Here is a 21,450-nt window from a genome sequence, read left to right on the forward strand (position 1 = left end):
ATGTATATTTAGTATAAAGGAGTTGAAATTAGGAGGGTTTGTTTTAGTCTATTTCTAAGAAAAAATTAGACATGATTCAGAATTGTAAGATAATTCACAGTATAATCCTCCTTATCTAGGATATCTATGTTAACGTCAGTTAAATAAATATTATTTCGATTCTATATTTTCTGCGCTCATGAAGGGTTTGATTTATATGTCAACTACTTTTCAACGACGTTCAATTTTCGAGTTTTTTGGCAAAGTTAAAAAAAAGTCTTTTAGTTCTAACTTACCTATGTCCTTCATCACATAGAACTAAACCAACTTCACTGCTATGTAAAATATCCGCTTGCATTCTGAATGTCTCATAAGATATTATTAGAACTGGTATGGACGTTCTGCCTTGGCTTTGCATAAATTGGGTTACTTTTTTTTTCACATCAGGACCTCCGTCTATCATAAGGGCTGGTAATCTTCCATGTAACCACTAAGAAAAATAAAGTGATAATTAGTATAATTGTCCTTATTACAGTTTTTAGAGCAATAATAAGAAGGGCATAGATTAAAAATAATGAAAGAACCAATAGCTTAAGTCTTGGGCGGCTTAATACATTATAATATTGAATAGTTTTTTTTTCGTTCTTGAAACACCTAAAATTTTACCAACATTAAGTGGTCTTCGCTTTAAGATTACTATGAATTAAGGTTTCTTAAGATTTCATGTCTTATTAACAAATACATATTTAAAATAAAAGCTTTATTTGTAGGACTGTACATCGTAGGCAGAGCATTAATACACCTTTAAATGGGCTCCCTATTAATAATACAAAATCGCTATTTTTTAATGGAATTTAAAACTTAAAAAGTGATAGTGCCCGATGTCTATGATGTTAGCTAAATACTAGCATCAAAAACTGTAAGTTTAAGTCTTAAATAAATAAAATAAAAATAAAAGTCTAATTAAAGTCTTTGGCATGCTATTAGCCATTTAACTTAATTCGCTTTATAACAAATAAACATAAACATCGTAAATTGTCAGTAGATAAGAGAGCGATAAAGAAAATACCAAGCTTGTTAGGCCTACTATATAGCAAGATCGGCCGTTAGTACGTTATAAAGTGAAATGTCTATCGTAACCAACCAGCAGATTTTTGATCTACTGCAGGAAGTAAAGTTGCAAAATAATATTATACAAACGGACATACAATCTATAAAGGAGGAGTTGACCCGTTATAAAGAGAAAACACAGGAACTCGAAGGTAGGATCTTGGACCTCGAAAGTGACAAGTTGGTGCTTCAAAAAAAAATAAATAGCCTTGAAGAACATTCTAAGAAAAATCAAATCATTTTATTTGGATTACAAGAAGAAAAGCACGAGCGATTAGAAGAAAAAGTGCTGGACGTGTTGACAAAGAAGTTGTCAATAAAAATTGGATTACAAAACATTAACAACGTATATAGAATTGGCAAAGACAGAGGAGTCACTAGACCAGTTATAGTTAGATTCCTTCATTTTTTGGACAAATAGTTGGCACTAAAAAAGGCGCATAGGTTAAGAGGCACAGATTTAAGCATTTCGAACGACTTGACTCACCAACAGCAAAAGGACAACAAAGTCCTATATAAGTATTTTAAAATAGCGAGAGGCAAAGGATTTTCAGCAAAAATTAGTAAAAATCAATTGTTTGTTGATGAAGATATTTTTACTGTAAACGACTTGTTGGAAGGTGACGAGGTAGCTTTCTGTGATTTTTTTTTTTAATAAGAAACAACTATTTCGAATTAGTAGTATTCCTGCAACGCCAGTTTCACGAACCAGGATGCTAGTAGGGAAAGTTCATCTCCAACTGTTCAAGTTGCCCCAGTTCCAGTACCTACTACAGTCCAAGTGGATCTAACAAAAAAACCTGAAGAAAGATCCAAAAATCCAGAGGTTCACACAAACCACCAAACTCCAACTGCAGTAAAAGTTGTAACCAGAGCAGCTGCAGGGAAAACAAATTCTAGTTTGGGGAAACGTGTGGACAAATCTAGAAACAAAAATTAAATTAATGATGTGCTGTTCGTTTATGTTTATGCAAAAAATCAACTTTTTTTTTTGAATTTTTGTTTTTAGTTTTTAACCTAATAGTTGTTTTCTTAATAAATAGCATAGTTATTGTTATATATATGTTAATATTTTCTGTACGTGTTTATATTAATCTCTATTTATTTTTTATCGTTCCTTTCTATCAAGTATTTATAGCGTACGTCTCCTTTTTTTTTAACCATCTTTAGGCAAATTTTACCATATTGATTAGTAATTATTTTAGTGAATTAAGTATCTATGTATAGAGTGAATCAAATCTTTTTTTTTATGAGAATTGAGTCTGAAATTTGTAATTATGAAATTTGCACATTTAAACGTTAGATCTCTATTTACTGGATTTGACGAATTTTCTACTCTGGTCTTACAAAACAATTTTGATGTCGTGGTGGTAACAGAAACTTGGCTGCATGGGGGAACTCCTTCGGAATTATTTGGCATTCCGGGTTTTAATGTTGTTCGTAAAGATCGTTTACATGGTAGAGGAGGCGGGGTGCTGGCTTATATAAGGAATACATTTTCAGTTACTGAGGTTGGCTTTGATTTTGATGTAAGTGAAACTACTGAATATTTGTTTTTTAAATTTAAAATTTATGAAAAGCCCTACTGTGTTGTAATATATTACAGGCCACCTAACTCTCCAATGCAGGACTTTTTAAACGATATTGACAACATGTTTTCTTATGTTTGCAGCACTTTTAATCCAAGTCCTAAGTGAGCCTACAAGAATTACAGGAACGTCTTGTACTCTGATCGATCCGATTTTTCTATCAAAAAGTTTTAAGATTAATCTGGTTGGGACGATGAATGCTGACAATATCTCAGACCATAAGTTGTGTTATTGCGATATTTCGGCACCTAAGATAAAAACTCCTTCAAAAATTATAACATACTGCTGTTTCAGAAACTTTAATTTAGAGCAGTTTAAACATGACCTACTTTCTTTGGACTGGTTTTCAATTATATGCACGAAAGATATTGATGCAAAAATTAATACCTTAAACTCATTTATTCTTCAATTATTTGATAAACATGCACCAACCAGGTCACAAAGCCCAAAGCAGATTGGTTAACAGCAAATATTAAAATGCTTATGCGAGACAGGGATAAAGCACTACAAACATATAAGTTGTAGAAAAACAACGCAGACTGGCAAGCATATAAGCAATTACGCAACTTGACGGTTTCGGCCATTCGGAGGGAAAAACAACAATATCTAAATTTTATATCGGAACAAAAAACCCACGAAGAACTTGGAATGCATTAAGTAACCTCAATATTCATGTCAATAATAAAAATAGCCAAGACTTACCGCAAAATTTATCGGATCCTAACCTTCTTAATAACTATTTTGCCCAGATTTTTCAAAACTCAAGTAATGACTGTCAAAGTGGAATAAATTTTTATAGTTCCAATAAATTTAAGAATGATTTACTTAATTTTTCTTTTACGATGTGTACAAAACACGAAGTCCATGAAATACTACTTAATTTAAAAAAAATTCTGTCGGCTCTGACTACATTTCTCTGCGTATATTTAAATATTGTATCCCTCACATTGAAATCTGTATAGTGCATATTATTAATTGCGGTTTTGAAAAGAAATATTTTCCTCCTATTTGGAAAAATGCAAAGGGCATACCTTTACCTAAATCTAACGATCCAAAAAACTTTTCCGACTTACGTATAATAAGTATTTTACCTGCCTTATCAAAAGTATTTGAATAGGTTGTATACCAGCAAATCCTATAATTCTGCAATGACAACGAAATTATACCAGTTAGCCAATGTGGGTTCCGACAAGGTTTCAGCACCTCAACTGCTTTGACAAAAGTAACTAATGATATCTTTGAGGCTTATGATAAGGGATTTGCAACTCAACTTAAATATTATGGTTCGAATCGTCAGCATTACAATTAGTAAAGTCTTATCTATCAGAAAGAACCCAGAGCATATTTTATAAAGGCAACTTTTCCGATAGGATTGATATTTTAACTGGAGTCCCACAAGGATCTATTTCGGGCCCACTGTTATTTATAATTTATACGTCTGACTTACTCGCTTCCTTAAAACATTGTAAAAAGGTTACCTATGCTGATGACACACAACTGTACATTTCATTCAAACCTGATGAATATAGAATTGTTAATGACTTAGTAAATCAAGAATTAGACATTATTCAGCATTTGTCAACTGAGCATAATCTAACATTAAACTCTTCTAAATCTAACGTAATGTTATTTGCAAATTAAAAAAAATCAGTATCTCTAAAGAATAATATTAATATTTCTATTAATCAAGTGCCACTTAACTTTGTTGAGGTGACTCGTAACTTGGGCTTGATAATGGACTCTCAGCTAAGATTTGAACATCACGTTGCAGACATGAGAAAAAAAGCATTTTACAACTTAAAACTGCTTTACGCAAATCGTAAATATCTCAATAAAAATCTTGCAAAAATGCTATCTGAATCACTAGTACTATCAAGATTCAACTATTGTGATTTTATTTACTTTCCATGTCTTACTTTTCTTGAAAAAATAAGATACAAGTCATGCAAAATGCCTGTTGCAGACTGATATTTGGCTTGAGTAGATGTAATCACATATCACATAAGGTTAACCAGCTTAAATGGCTCAGAATGGAAAATCGTTGGAGACTTCATTTGGGTAGTTTTTTACATAAGACCATGAATTTATCAATAAATAGTACTCAGTTAGATTGTCTTTTTCTTACTAGGTCTGCAGTTCACAATATTAACATTAGGCGCAAACATAAATACACAATTCCCAAATTCCGTACTTCCGTTTTTAGAAAATCGTTTGCGTATAATTCAATTACTTTGCTTAACTTATTACCTGAAAACATGAAGTCTTTCAACATTTTAAAGTTTAAATATAAACTTAGAGAAATTTTATTTGCTGAACAACTTGGCTAAAATAAAAGTTTTTTTTTCTTTAATTTCTCAAAGCTTTAACTGACTGTTAACATTATTTGGATAATATGATTCGATAATTATTTTTCTGTTGCCATCAAAATAAAAATAAAAGTAAAAAAGAAAAAGGAAGGAAAAAAAAGGGGAAAAAAAGGAAAAAATTAAAATAAAAAAATTTTAAAATTGTGATGATTATTATTTTTTTCTTTTTTACAATGGTGAAATGTGTTTTAAAATGTTATTAGGTTAGCTAGTGTGAGGGTTCCTGTATTTTTCTGTTTTTTTTTTTGAATGTGTGTATTTTATCTAATAATAAGTTTTTTATAAGATTGTTTCTATTCTTCTCAATTTTTGTGGTTAAGTAGAATAGCAGTGTTGCTAGATTTCGCCATAAACTTGTATAGTTTTTCAAATAAAGGCCAGATTTATTTATTTATTTATTTAGTTGGGTTTTTTAAGTATTTTGTATTGATTGTGATGAACCCAAGTTGAACTAAGTTGTTTTTGTTTTGCCTTTGTTAATACTTCACTTTTATCTGATGTATGATATATTTATTACCATTAGCACCAATATTTCATTCTCACAACTTATACAGCAGTTACTAAAATTCACTTCTTTTTTGGTATTTCTTTAGTCTCTCTAGGATCTAAACCACAAAAATTCCTCCTGCAACTGAAGTAGAAATGTTTTTTTAACCTTTTGAAATCATCATACGACTGTCGCGTATTGCCGTCAAGACCGGGGAAAATCGTTTCTTAGCCAAACTAGTCGTAATGGATTAACTTGACAATAGTCTCACAGACACAGAAAAAACTTTAAATGAGGTCGAATTTAAAGCCCAAACATTTGCAAATTTAAAACGAGCAAGACACCTATCTAGTAGTAAAATTTGAATAAACCGGATATATCCGTCTTTCGTATTTAAAGAGATAAGATATAAATATTATAAATATACTAGTAAAAAATGCAGATGGCTTTATCAAAATCAGTAAAAAAATCCGTGTTCCTATTTAAATACATTCAAACAGATTCGTTCAAATATGATGTAGCATTTTATGAATCCTATTATCTATTATTATTAAAAATAAACTTACCTTATTTATTTCGTTATACCAATTTTTTACTAAGCTACTAGGACAAACAATTATTCCTTTGGTTATGGTAGGTCTGGCTTCCGGTCCTTGCCGAACCAACGTCCATAGTAATGTTATGCACTGAAGGGTTTTTCCTAAACCCATCTCATCTGCCATGATGCATCCATAAGAGCCTGGGATTTGGACTCCTGTTACACAATCATACATAAATTTAACCCCCTAAAATATTTTATTATGCTTTTATAAATTTTTGTTGTTAAATGACCTTTTCAATGTTTGACTGTTTTATGGTTTCTAAATCCAAAAGTTTTTTTTCCAATTTAGCTGTGGGTTATAAATATACTTGCGAGAAATAGAGCAGAGCAAGGCAGATAAACCTATTTATATAGGTAATCTACATCTGGACTTCGTTTCTTTTCACATTAGACAATTATGTTTAAGTTTAAGGTACATAAAAATAATAATTTGTAAATTGTGGAAATAAAGTCGTTATTAATGTTATTATACGCAGGCAAACTAAAACTAAAGCAAGCTTAATTTTAAAATGTAATAACTCACCAAGAGAGAGTATATTTTATTAATTCAATATAAATAATTGGGAATATGGTTTGCTTTACTAATGCTGTTTAACCCCCATATACAGAGCATAATTCAACTTTTCACAACAAAAATTATATAATACATATTACCAATCATGATTCTGTTTGTTACTATGCGTTTATTTATTAAATAAATTAAAAAACTTCAAAATACATTTATTGCAGCTAAATAAAATACTTTTGACTCCAATTCTTTCTAGTAAAGGCCTTAAATATGGTACTAACCTCTCTTTGATGTGGTCTAAGAATATTACCTAAAGCTGGATCCACAACCACATGCACAAGAACATCCCTGAAAGAATAATAACAAAAAATTATGTATCTTAAATTCGACTTATACAGTGATAAAATAGTATAAACATGTATTTTTTAGTACTGTTAATAAAGAAAAAGAAAACTTCAGCTCGCACATTTGTAATTCGAACCTTCTTAATATTTATAGAATATGATGATTTATATAGAAAACTGAAAAAAGCAACTGTTGTCAAGTAATATTTGCTTATCGTAAACATGTAAAAATAACAATGAAAGAGTTTTTGTTAAAGGAATCGGCGATTAAAATATACGACGCTTCGATACCATAAATATATCTTGAAATATAAACCTGAGTAGAAATTCACAACTTACTTATCATTCTTTAGCATTTCGTGTCTAGTTTGAGCTTGTGGAGCAAATAGTACTAAAGCATTTGGCATATTTGGATCGTATAGGGCCCTTCTTTGTTGTGGCCTCCGCATGCCCAAATTTTTAGTAGTTTGACCCCCTTCCCAATTTGGTATAGGACAAAGAAATGGCTTGGACAGCTTTTTAATAATATCTTCCTAAAAACATTAAAAAATAAAGGGTTAAATCTTATACCAATAAAGTATAAAAATATTTTTTAACTTGCTATATTGTTCCTTAGGTATTAAAACAAATAAAAGAAAAGAAATTATTGCATGTATTAAAAAGTTACGACAAAATTCATCTGAAATTAATCGCATTACTAAAGAGTCTCAAAAAAAGTAGTGTTACTACTTTGTAGATATAATACATTAAAAATCATACCTCAGGTAAATCATTATACATAATAATTTCTGCACTTAAAATAGCCTAAATAAAATCATCAACAAAATTTTAAACTACTCACTGATCATTTTAAGCTAATCAGACATACAATCAGAAATTAATTTAAGAAAAAAGATGGTTTTATTGAAAAACCGTTTCACATTACAAACTTTTCATACGTTTAACGGTATATACTGTTGGTTTATATATGTTTTAATAGTTTATTTTTTTGAAAACATCAAACAACAATTTTGGAAAAAATAAATCGAGAAAAGCTAAAATGGAATATGTAATTTAGTTTTTAATATATGTGTGCCAACTCAGGTGTTAGGTGTTGAAAACAATTAACTTGCAATAACAAATATTGAAAAGAGCAAAGTAGTTTTTCTTCTAATTCCCCTCTACTAATAATTATAGCTTTTTAATAGCAAAAAGCACAAAGGAAAGCCCTAAGAGAAGGAAAATCCTAAAGACAACAACAAATCACCGAAGATCAATTCAACCATTGTAGAACGATTTTTCACCAGTGCAAAATATACATAAGACAAAAATGCACATCCGAAGTAAGATTCCTTAGATTATTAGTGTTGATGGATTATTTAATAAGATACTTATTTTGGTCCTCAATTAATATTTATAAATAATATTGTAGATACAATTAGTAAATTACAGTTTTACTGATTACATTTAAAGATGTCAGAGCTGCTTTTGACATTTTATTTAATAAATTTACTATTAATTATTATTATATTATTAATTAACTTTATAATTTATTGTCTGGTAACGATCTTAACCAAATATACCAGCTGTTTTCCGATACTCGGGAATCATCTCGGGAGCGCGAGTGGTGGGCACACGGCGCGACATCTCTGTTGTGGTAGGTAGGAAATCAAAACGGTGTATCTCAATAAATGTTTCTCATAGTGTCAATGTGGTATAAAGCAGTTGACTATTTTTTGCCTGAAGGATCTAAAACAGGCGTGGGCTTTGAATTGGACGTGAGTCCACAAGACCATGGTGAAAAACAAATAATAGTCAACTGAAATAAGTACGCATTAGTGTGTGAAAATAGCAAATCCGACTTAAAAAAAGACTGAACTGAAAAGCTGAAAAAGACTGCGATACGACATGACAGAAAGCTGCAAAGATGCAAAAAAATTCCCCTAACCTGGAAACTAAATTGCTAGAAAATTATGCAAAACTTGAAGAAAATTCTGCCACCCTAAGAGAGAATTATGCCGGGTTAGAAGAAAAGCTTTTGGAAAACAATTCTGATTTAAAAAAGAAATTAAAAAATAAATTCTGGAAAGATATTCTTCACTGAAAAAGCCATTTCTTTCATTAGAGGAAATCAGGATCCAGAAAGTTCAAAACAAATCTATAACATTGAGTGTCTTGAGTGAGTTACCCAGTAGACTTCCAGCACTGCACAACAGGAACGAAATTTATGTCAATACAAAACCAATACAATTCAATTGTTTGTGGTAGACTGTGAGAAAAATCGGTGACAGAAGTCTTGCAGGAATTTAAAGCCGATATTGCTAGTTTGGTTTAGCCGGTATATTAAGAAGACACTGTCCAGAAAGCGCTAATTCGACGGGAAAATCCCGATATTCAGATAGTCTCAAATTAGATAAATGAAAGGAAGAAGCCAACTTACGTAAAAGTTGACAAGTATTATTCGAATGCCAAGCCATATTGGGACCAATGGTACTCCCTAATTTTGGAATACGGAATCTTGCGGTGGAAAATAGTGGACCACGACGGGAAATCGTTGTACCTAAATATCGTATTTCCGAGTTGCTAGAGGAAATCCATGTCCCTGTGCGGGGAAATCATCTTGGAGTAACAAAAACTCTGGGTACTCCTTACTTTAGTAAGGAAAAGATTTTACTAGGTCAATAGCAAAGCAGACGTAAGCGACTGGTGGAGGAAATGCATTGTGTGTGCGGCAAGTAATAGATCGCAGAAAAAACAGAAGACTTTGATACGTCAGTACAACGTGGGAAAAGGATTGCTATTGACGTTGCCGAAGCGACTGCATTGACGAACCTGAATCACGGAATAAGTACATCGTGGTTGTGATGAACTACTTCAGCAAATGGGTTGAGGCATAGCCCCTATCAAACCAGGAGACCTTTACTATCACCAATGCTTTATGGTGCCACATTCGGACCAAGAAGGAAATTTTAAATTCAACTTATTCCAATACATCTGGTAAGATGCTTGGAATCAAAAAAACAGGGATTACTGCTTTACCTTAAGCCTAAAGCTAGACATAACTATGGATTTAGAAGTCTTAAACGTTCCAATTGATGAGGAAAAAAATCGACATTTGTCTAATTTTTGTTGTAATTTCTAGCAAGCCGCCCCCAAAAGCAATTGAAACCATAATTTGTTCGATGTGGCCGCTCGTAAAAAAGACTACGACTTTGTGTTGACCTTGGTGGTATTCTGATGTGGATTGCTGCAAGCAGCTCGGAATTTAAAAAAGAAAATTGCCATTCCATCTTCTCTTCACTTTCTCAAAGTGGTTAATCCTACTAATTGTATTCTTGCTGCATAAGAAATGTCTCCATATGGAAATCGATGTTTGTATAATAAAAACTTAGCAGACCTATTCTGCGCCCTCTCGATCAATTATGCCAGCTGATACTGATACGCTGGTCATCATATCATACTGTTGTACTCCATGAAGGGTCTGACTAAAGAGTTGTAAAGACACTAGTTGGCTCGAGTATCGTAAATATATTTACATGTCCTGCATAGAAACCCTAACATTCTACAATCCTTCGGCATAATGTTGTCAATGTGTAAGATAAAATTTAGCTCAGGAACGAACAACACACTTAAATTATTGATGCAAGTGACTGACTCTAATAAGACATTATCCATATGATAATCATACATAACCTGTTTTCTTTACATTAGTGATTAATCTTGAAAGATCCTCCTGGATAAGTACACAGTCGTCAATGCTGTTAACGCAACAAAAAAGTTTTAAATCATCAGCATATAAAAGACATACAAACTTTAAACAATTATACTACAGAATTGAAAAACAACAAGAACAGAACTGGACCAAGGTGAGAGCCAGGTGCGACACAACTGATAAGACATTGATTTCTCTTGATACTGCTCCACACAGTTTAACACATTAACTTCTATTGCCCATGTATGAGGCAATCCATGCTAGATATGCTCCTGTTAAACCAATAGCCTCTAACTCTGCCAAAAGAAGCTCATGAGAAATAGAGTCAAAAGCCTTTGAGTTATCTATATACAGGGTGTCCCGAAAGTAATGGGACATTGAACAACAGTAGATTCCTTACCTCAAAATAATGTGATTGAAGTCAACTTGCCATATCATAACTTTAATAGTAACTGAAATACAGGGTGTCAAAGTATTATTTAATTTATCGTTTTTTTCTCATAAGTCCTGAACCAAATGACATACTGACATGAAATTTAGAATATACGAGTCTTTTAAAAACAAAAATAAAAATTCGTATACAATTTTCGTGTTTTCCGTAGAGGACGCTCGTTGCGTTAGTTTTAATTTTTTCATATTTTATTTTCAAACAAATATGCCAAAAACAATAATAAACAAAGAAACATACAAATAACGCTACTATAAAAACTGTTTAAAATGCTCTCCATTAACTTCAATGCATTTTGAAATACGTTTAAGAAATGACTGCCGTATTTTAAAAAGAAGATCCTCATTATTTTTAGAATTTACAATTTTTACATTTAGTTCATTTAGATTAATTATAGAACTATCATAAACTATTGATCTCAAATATCCCCAAATACAGAAATCCATGGGGTTTAAGTCTGGACTACGCGCAGGCCAAAGCAAATGTCCTCCATGGCCAATCGCAACGTTCGGGATATTGTTCGTCAAAGTAATTGAGTACCTGTCGAGAGAAATGCGCTGGCGCCCTATCTTGCATAAAATACATGTTCTGCTTAACCTTTAATAGTATATCTTCTAAAAGACCTCCAAGTTCATTTCGTAAGTTTAAGTATGAGTCTCAGTTCAAATTAGGTGGTAGTTCATGGGGGCCTATTATATATATGGTTTCCAATAATACCACTCCAAATGTTAACTTTAAATTCATGCTGGAAATGACGACTGACAACTGAATGGGGGGTAAAATACGCCGCGTCTAGTAAATGTAGCCTCGTCTGTGAATAACACTATGCTAATAAGCATTGCATCTACGTTTTGCATATTTTTAAACTGACGATAAAACTGAAGCTCCTGTGTGTTCAATGTAGTAAAATAAAAAAACCATTATCTGCAAAAAGATAAGTTGTGCATTCTTTAACATAATTTATTAAATCATTAATATATGTTAACAGCAATGGTCCTACTGTGGAACGCTATATTTATTTATTAACGGTTCTGATAAAACATTCATTTTTAATACTTTTTCTATCTTTTAAATACATACTAAACCATTTCAAAACAACCCCCTCTAAACCTATACTTTTTAATTTTGTTAGAAAGAGATTAATTTTCTATTGATGGTTTCAAATGCTCTTCTTAAATCCAGAAAAATGGCACCAGTAGCTAAATTACAGTCATTTTTTTTCCGATCAGCCAACACACCCTGAACAGCCGTTTCGCAGTTAAAGTTTTCTCTAAAGCCAGATTGAAAGTTACTGATTATGCGGTTATCATTAAGATAGGTAACAAGCTGTGTATCCATCTCTTTTTCCAGTATTTTGTCTAACGGACATAAAATATTTATCGGTCTTAGGTCATTAAGTAAACTAGATTTATTTACTTTTCGTATCGGAATAACTGTTGATAATTAAATTAAGCAGTCGTTGTTTAATATTCTCAAAAGTAGGTTGATATTAATTTCGCCATGTTAAACAAAATTTATTTAAGTTCTGTATAATCAATTAAATTAAAATCATAAAATCTACTGTCCAAATTACGATCCTGGTTTACTTAGTCCTCTGCAATATTTTTTCTGTCTACACCTAATAAAATTGCATTTATACTGTCTATAAAATAGTGATTCAATGTGTTGGGTAAATTATTTTCCATATCAGTAACTTCGCCGTTAATTTCCACCTCCTGTAAATTTATCACTTGCTTATTTTTTGGTATAAATTCTTGCAAAGTTTTCCACATCTCTTTTGGATTTCCCCCATTTTCATATATTTTATCTTCATAGAACTTTCGCTTTTCATCCCTTATTATTCTTACTGCCAAGTTTCTTTTTTCTTTGTAATTATGGAAGTTATCAGAAGTTTTATTTCTTTTATATAACTTATAACTTACATCCCTATTTCTAGTAGCAGCTTCCATTTTTTCAACATCATTCCACCAAACTTTATATCTAGGATAAATTTTAACTGGTCTTAATGAAGCTATAACATCTAATGCATTTATTATGATCCTAATAAATTCATTATACTTTTCATCAGTTCATCAAAATTAAAATTACGCTGTTCTAGTAGATTGTTTAAACTGATAAAATCAGTAGATCTTCCTCTACTTTGCAACATTTTGGGCTCTCTTGAACATACATTATTCTGCAAAATTTCAATTATGTAGTGATCAGTGATTCTTGGACTTTCTAATACTCTGGCTTGAACCATATTCTGATGATTTGGAAACACTAGATTAATAATTGAATCCTTATCTCCACTTGACCTAATTGTTTCATGTACAATATTAAATAAACTCACATCAATTAAAATAGTTTTAAAACACAACATCCAAATTTTCCAAATTATTAAATCTGTATTTAAAGTACTGGATAGAGGTAAAAATTATATTTGTATGTGTACAATATTTCATTTTACTATTAATTTCGCGCAAATATGGAAGTCGTCCCTTTTTAAAATCATTTAAGCCAGCCATTACCAAAACATAATTTTTTAGAGTAAAAACTGTGTGAGAGCAATTATATCTTCTATAATGGAGGAAAAACATGCTTCGGGTTTAATAATAGCTTGACATTTTAAATTTGGGCATTTCAATCTAAATAAACCGTCAAGGTGACGCCCATATTCGTCTGTCGCTGTTATGTTTAAGATCTTGAAGCTTTTTTAGTTCCATGCCACCATGAGTCTTAATTACTCCATTAAAGTTTTCCTGTGTAGCTTTATAGGCATTAATTTCCTTTTTGGTATTTGATGAGCTGCTCCTTTTGTAGATTGATTTCCTTTAGTATTTTCTCATTGTTTTCTCTAAGTGTACTTAGTTTACTGTTATATTCTTCTTCAGTTTCCTTTATAATAGTTTGAAATTTTTTATCTTCTTCTTTTAATTTTTCTTCCAAAAAAGTATTTCTTCGACTAAGCTCTTCAATTAACTTTTTCTCAATCTTGTGTACATCAGCATTTTCTTTGTTAGTAGTTTTTGTCCTTAATTTTAAATAATTTTTTAATTTCTGTAAATCTTTTTCATAGTTCTTGTTCTTTAATTTTACTTAATTTTTTTCTTTATTTCTAGCTCTAGTTGATTATTTTACTTTTGTACCTCAATTTTAAAAACTTCAATTTTCTTAAAGTATTTTTCCAATATTTCCTAATTTGCATGATCCACTTTAAATACTTCATCCTCAATTTCCAAGTGTCTACACAATTTTGAATGACCATTCCTAGTTCCCGAATTCACAGTTCCAAAATTAATTAATCATCTTCATGATCACTCTGCATAAAAGTAATCTGTTCATTCAGTTTTTTTATTTTCATTAAGTAATTTTTTCAATATATCTTTATTGGTTTGCCTCCTAAAGCTATCCTTACACTCATAGCAATAAAAAAGCACCATTCTCTCAAGTAAAGCTAAAGTTTGTGCCTCTGATGTACTGAGACCTGCACATTTTTTACAATAACTTAGTTAACAATAATCACATGTGGATTCAAACAATGCATGTTTTGCCTATCTTTATAGAAACTTGTATTTAGACATTTAAAGCATATAAGTTTTACATTTTTTTCAGACATTGTGTTGAAATAAAATTTAAATCTATCTAACTAATTATGTACATGCAACCATACAGATTTTAGTAATAGTTCACCTACTCAATTCAGTTAATATATGTAATGTATTCACAATAGGTTCATTACACTGCAACACATTAAATAAATTCTCAGTAGCCCTGTCTAGGTCAACCACCTAATCGGTTCAGTGGAGAACAAGGTCTTCTCAATCTCAAGTTTTAGGGATGTCAGGTCAGTTTAGCAATACTCGAAATAAACGCACGTCAAAAAATAAACATAAGAGCGCGGTGAACCTCGGAAAACCAAAACAATTGAGCAAATTACCGGAAAACGCGTAGAACTTAAACACGACTGTTCCGCACGACTACTACGATACTACTGACTTGTAGTCCTAATTAAAATTTTTTCCACTATATAACTTTAATAGATGACCAGATTACTCGTCGTAGATCTCCCTCTGAAAAGACCATGTTGTTTCACTGCATGGGCGTTCCTGCATCATGTTTCGAAGATTTCATCTGTTACTATTGATTCCAAAAATCTTTCCAAATACTGAAAGCAGTGAAATCCCTCTGTAATTCTTTAAATTGGCTTTAGAACCAGATTCATATATGGGAAACAATATTGATTTCTTCCAAATGGGCAGAAATATCACTGTGTTAAATGATTTTTGATATATTCTTTACAAAGTCTCAGTAATCACATCGCCGCGAGACATAGTGGCGGTATTCCATCGGAGCCAGGACTCTTAGTAAGCTCAAGGTTTTGGGTTTCCTGAAGACTTCATCGTTGGTAAAAGAATGTGAGGATAAAGTGTCAATGAATTCCTCAGATGAAGCAGCATAGTTACTTTTCCACTGTGGTCCACATAACAATTCTCAAAATGGTCTGCAAAGCGCAGTTAACAATATCTAATGAACTATCTATTATTTTTCTGTTATGCTTCAGAGGCCCAGACATGCCTTAGTTTTTCTTTAAGGTATTTAAATATGACCAGAAGTATTTAATATTTGTTGGGATTCAGTTCTCAGTATTTGACACAAAAATGAGATAACAGATGTCAATTAAATATTTTGTTTGTCTTCTGATCTCAGAGTATTGTTCGTAATCTTCCTACAGTCCCAATTTCTTAAATTGCTGGTACCTTTTGTTTTTGGTGTTCATAAGCTTTTTCAATTCTGAACTATACCATTTTGTATATTTGCCACATGTTACTGTTTCTTTGGGAATATATCTCTCTATTGCATTATAGACCACCTTGTAGCAACTTTGAACAAAAATATTGATATCCTTCTGATTCAAAATTTTATGCTAGTCAACATTTCCCAAAAATTCAACTATTTTAGTATACATACTAAGATTACTTTAAGAAACTTTACTTAATCTATATGTCAGGATATTTAGAACTACTTTTCTTTTATTTACTAATACAATTTAACCTCAAAGAACTTTACATGGTTATGGTTGTGCATCTTAAGGACATGCATATTTTTGACATATTTAAGCTTAGATCATTTGATAAACATCTGTTTTTCCAGTTGTTGTAATTATGGCCTCAGAGGAAATATAAATTAAATATTATTTATGAAATTTTTGATAACACCGATGTCAAATATTTGCTGCTATTTTCTTTATTTGTTTATTTTCTTTTATAAGTTATAAAAAATATTTAAGTAGCTATATTCTATCTATCTAAAGAGTTTACACAACTTGTAAGTAGAAAACTACAAAATAATTGACTGATAGTAGGCAATTACCTTTTCCTAAATTTACTTACATGATCATATAAAATAACCAATTCTTCATTTTCATGATTTTTTCCTAAAGGCTTTCTTAGCTTTGATTTCACATCATTAGTTTTTGAGTCTCTAGTTCTTTTTAATGGCATTGTAAGAGGAGATGAATACTTGGGTAAGGGATGTGATAATCCATTACTCTGCACAGATACTGGAGAATTTCCTTTTTGACTGGGTGCCAAACTTCGTCTCTATAAAAGAAAAATAGAAGGTAATGTCTGGATTATCATTTTCTGAGAAGGATAATATTTACTTACCATTTTGTCTAGGCTAATAAAATTCAGATAATGCAAAATAGCTATTAACGAAAATTATATTGAAAATATTGACACCAGAAAACAAAAAACGGTTAAAACTCGAACTTGCTAAAACCACAAAACATAAGCATTTAACGTTAAAACTTAAACAGATACATGTACTACTACAAACAATTAAACCTCTTAAACAAGTAGCAAAATCGAATTAGGCCAAAATTTTAAAAACTATTTGAATAAGGCAATAAAAATTTCAATTTAAATAGACAGTATGACAAAGAGCTCCTAATGCCCAGTTCACAAGCACACGAATTTAGAATTGTCAATAATGTTAGTTTGTGAAGCTAGCGTCCAATAGATCCAGCGACGAAAATCGAGAACGCATCATAATGTCGGTTTCCAGCAACCTATTTGTAGTCAAAATAAGTTAAATGGAAGCTACTGGTAGTAAGTAAGACAACTAAAAGATTTTAATACAAGGTGTCGCCACCCGGTCGAAGGCAGATACAAAATAAAAATTTCAAAATTGACAGAACGAAGCGGAAGCGGTTCTTCGAGTTGCGAAGTTGCGTTTGTTGTGCGTCGTGCGAGTTTGTGGATTTAAAATTTATATGTTGTTAGTGAATTCTGTTTTCTCTTTTTATTGTTTCGTGAAACAAACATTTTTTTTTCACTAAAATTAATATTAAATATGTCTGGAGTGTACTTTGGTGAAAAAACCCGGTCGGGAAAGAAGTGTGTCGTCCCAAATTGTGATAACAAGTACAGTAGGCAGTTTTGCTTCGAAACCCTAAAGCCGCGTTGACACGGGTCAAATGAACTGATCATGTCAAATGAATTCATATGAAATGAACGTTATTTGAACGTGTAAACCGACAATTCATTTGGCATGCTTGATTTCAGATGAATAACTCGCGAGTTGAATCTAGTTCAACTTTTTCGTTCATGTCGAAGAAAACAAAATGTCCGCGTCACGTTGGACGGAAGAGAAATCCATAAAATTTGTGTTATGTTACCAACAATATCCATGTTTGTGGGACTGTAAATGTTTAGATTATAAAAATAGAGATAAGCGGGCAGCTGCAATTACAAATATTATCACCGAAATGCGTGAAAATGGTATTATTATGACCATAGCCGAGGTAAAAATACGAATTAAAACAATTCGAACAACATACTCTGCCGAAGTAAGAAAAATTAACTCATCTATGAAGAGTGGAGCATCAACTGACGACCTATATACACCTACTTGTGGATGGTTTAAAATTGTTAATGGTTTTCTACGAAATACAATTGTTTTACGTGAAACGCATGATAATTTGGTAAGTAAAAGTCAAATGAATCAGCTTGAAAAATATAATCAGATTATCATACAATCATATTCATCTGCCATGGCACTGAACCAGTAGTACTAAAATAATTAGCATAACTGTCGCGAATCTTTGAAGCACGTTCTGAATAATTATTAGTGCCTTGCCGGCCTAGTGGAATTGTTGCTGTTGGAAAAGTTATCCATGATCCGGGTATAACCTGTTCCCTATCCAAGTCCTCATTCATATAAGACATCTACTACTCCTTGGCTAATGTAAGTAGAGGGAGAAGTTTTCCGTAACCAGTTATGCAAGACTATTGTTCTTTTTACAATCAACGTCGCTTTTTCTGGAGCAAGCGGAATAGGGCGTTCAAATATTCTAAATTTTGCTACCAGTAGCCCAAAGGCATTTTCTGAAATACGTCTTGCTCGGCTTAACCGGTAATTAAAAATTTTTTGTTGCAATGATAAATTTTTTCTGGAATAGGGCTTCATAAGATAAGATTTTAAGGGAAAAGTATCATCTGCGACAATAACTCCTTCTGAAGGAATGTTTAACTGCGAATTTTCTAATTTTTGATATAATGTACTTTGAGTAAAAATACTTGCATCTGAAGCTCTTCCTTGGGCTCCTATATTAACATATATAAATCAATAATCTGCGTCTACCAATGCCAATAATGCAATGCTGTAAGTTTCTTTATAATTATAGAAGTCTGATCCTGCATGAATTGGGTTTCTTAATAAAATATGTTTTCCATCTAGGACCCCAGTACATATCGGAAAGTTCCATTTTGTTGCGAATCCTTCTTGTATATTCTTCCAGTGCGCTTCGGTATTGGGAACCTACAAAAAAAAGATCTAATTACGAAATATTAATACATATTTTTTTAAAGCATCTACAAAATGTGCTACGAATACGTTTACAAAAAGACCATCATTAATTTTGTAAATAATTAATAGATATAATTATTTTTTTAAGGCAAGCCAAGTATCATTCAATGATGGTGTTTCAGAAGATTTACCTAGTACGTCGGAACATTCACCAGCTAGGACAACCCAAGCCAATTCTGAAATAATTGAGGTTATCCCGAGGGTTACCCAAACACCTAAGCGTAAAAAAATAAGAATAATATTTAGAAAAGTAATCCTGCTACTACAGCTGTAGAAAAATTAGAAAATATATGCAAAACTAGTACAGACGCATTACAGGATGATGAATTTGAAATTTATGGAAGATACATAGCCTCGCAGCTACGATCGATGGACCTAGAAAGAGCTATTGATGTTCAAAATCAGATTAACAACATTTTATCAAAGTCAAGAATAGAAGACATCAAATGCAAAAAGAGTCTCCACAACACTTTTTCAATTCCTCATCCGGAAAAGAGTTGTAAGTTTATAATTTATTGAAAAACCTGGGCATTCTAGTGACATTTTGTCACAAGCTGTGAATTCTATTTTCCGATATACTGATTTGTAAAATGTGTCAATAAAGTTATGAAATGGAAAATAACATCTTTTTATATTTTTAACTTACCTTAATAAATTCTTCCAAAGCTTCATAAATTGCTTCTAGAGTTTCAGGAATAAACCGAGAAATTGTACTTTTGGGAATTCGGTAAAAAAATTCTAATGCTTTAAAAGAGTCTCCTGTGGCTAAATAACGCAGGGTTGTTTCTAATTTTATTTTGGGTGAAATTGCTTCACGCATAACAGTATCCATTTTTGTTAAATTTGATCTAACCTTCTCCAACAAAAAATTGAATTGCTGTATATTCATTCTTAACAAATTTTCATAATCCTTTGGTTCTTCATCTACTAATTCTTGAATTAATTTAACGGATGGCCGTGATGGAAACTATTCTTTTTCGTCGATTTTTTTTATTCTGGATTGATTTTTTTAATTCATTTGCTATAACTACCACAGTTTCAAAACAATGCGATTCATTTCTGTTCTAGACGCCATTTTTATATATAACTGAAATAACTTCAAAGCAAATAAAAAATGTAAACCTCTTTATATCATAATTTCATATGAATTCATTCGACATGATCAGTTCACTTGACCCGTGTCAACGCGGCTTAAGAAAAGCCCTCAAATGTTTTTGAAATGGATGTCCCTTATTAATAACTCCGTACTAAATGCCGCGCCTCATGATAAAATACACAAAAAATTTCGAATTTGTGCGAAGCATTTTCTAGAAAAACCTCCATTGGTTGATGGTCGCGGAGGCCTACAATGGAATGCAGGGTCCCAATTGCATTTAAACACTTTTACTTGTAAGTATTAAGCCTAATTTTTTAAGGAGTAAACCACTACTGGAAACCATTGTACATTTTATGGGCAATTCTGAATCACTTGGAAATCCACGGGAATTGCCCAAATTACTTGGAAATCCAAGGCAATGAAATGAAAATTATTGGGAATTCGAATTATTCGGAATTTGGGAATTCCTTAAACATTACACTTTTCACTCATTTTAATGGCAAAGGGTCCCTTTGCCAACATTCTCTCTGCTTTATATACATTTTTGAAGTTTTTAAGTTTTATAAAGTTTATAGTTTTTTCTGAACTTAGTATTGGTTAATAATGCCATAGATATTAAAAAGCAATAAGGGGTTACAGATCTGATTATTTACTATTGACAGTAAGTAAAGTGTAGTAACTTTTTTAATATACAAGGTGATGTTGTAAGAAAATGGACCATATTATAATATTAAACCATTTCAACATACTTATTACTGTATTATCATCTATATTAAATTCTAAAAAAAAAAACAATAATATTTATCTCTCTACTTATTTTTTTACATACAAGGTGATTTTTATAAGAAGGTCATGCTTTTGGGGCATGATAGGGGACGTTCAAATAGAATTTTTGATATAAGACACTATGGGTCGGAAATGCCTCAGAAGCAAAATACAGGGGGTTAAAGTTTTTTAAAAAATTAAGAAATTAATTTTTAGTTTTTTGACTGTTTAAGATATCGGTGTCAAATTTTCTCAATAAAGCTCCCTAATAAAGATGCTTTAAATGTAAAAAGTAAATGTTTTAGTTTCAACCAGTGGCGTAGATCAGATAGGCATTAGAGTAATTTTTAATAAAAAAAATAGTACGCCACTGATAATCAAAAATTTTAGGAGTCCTTGGTTTATTTAACAGAAAAAAAGGTATCCTGCATCTTTTTTTCCCAAAAGGCACCATTTTATCAGAATTTAAAAATAAATAACTTTAATAAAAACTAAGGAAAAAAAATTATTGGATAACGTTAAAAAATACTAAATAATAAATAATAAATGAAGGTTATGTTTTGTGATCGAGAAGTTTAGAATCTTAGCGCAAGACGATGAAATCTTTCACCATTT

General features: G+C 31.5%; 1 protein-coding gene across 2 annotated transcripts in view; it reads right to left on the reverse strand.

Annotated features, from left to right (window-relative positions):
- Positions 1–17,002, reverse strand: part of LOC126743012 (DNA repair and recombination protein RAD54-like) — a 41,469-nt gene extending 24,467 nt beyond the window's left edge. The window contains exons 1-7 of one of the 2 annotated variants that reach the window (XM_050449930.1): positions 16,934–16,953; positions 16,772–16,879; positions 16,496–16,705; positions 7,324–7,517; positions 6,922–6,988; positions 6,098–6,316; positions 276–469 (exon numbers count right to left, since the gene is read on the reverse strand). In XM_050449930.1, coding sequence (XP_050305887.1) covers positions 276–469; positions 6,098–6,316; positions 6,922–6,988; positions 7,324–7,517; positions 16,496–16,705; positions 16,772–16,774 — 887 coding nt within the window. In that variant the 5' untranslated portion in view covers positions 16,775–16,879; positions 16,934–16,953. Of the gene's footprint in view, positions 1–275; positions 470–6,097; positions 6,317–6,921; positions 6,989–7,323; positions 7,518–16,495; positions 16,706–16,771 lie in introns of both variants that reach the window. The other variant, XM_050449928.1, reaches the window with a different exon arrangement.
- Positions 17,003–21,450: the final 4,448 nt, after the last annotated feature.

Source organism: Anthonomus grandis, chromosome 12 (assembly GCF_022605725.1).
Source record: "Anthonomus grandis grandis chromosome 12, icAntGran1.3, whole genome shotgun sequence".
NCBI classification, from domain to species: domain Eukaryota; kingdom Metazoa; phylum Arthropoda; class Insecta; order Coleoptera; family Curculionidae; genus Anthonomus; species Anthonomus grandis.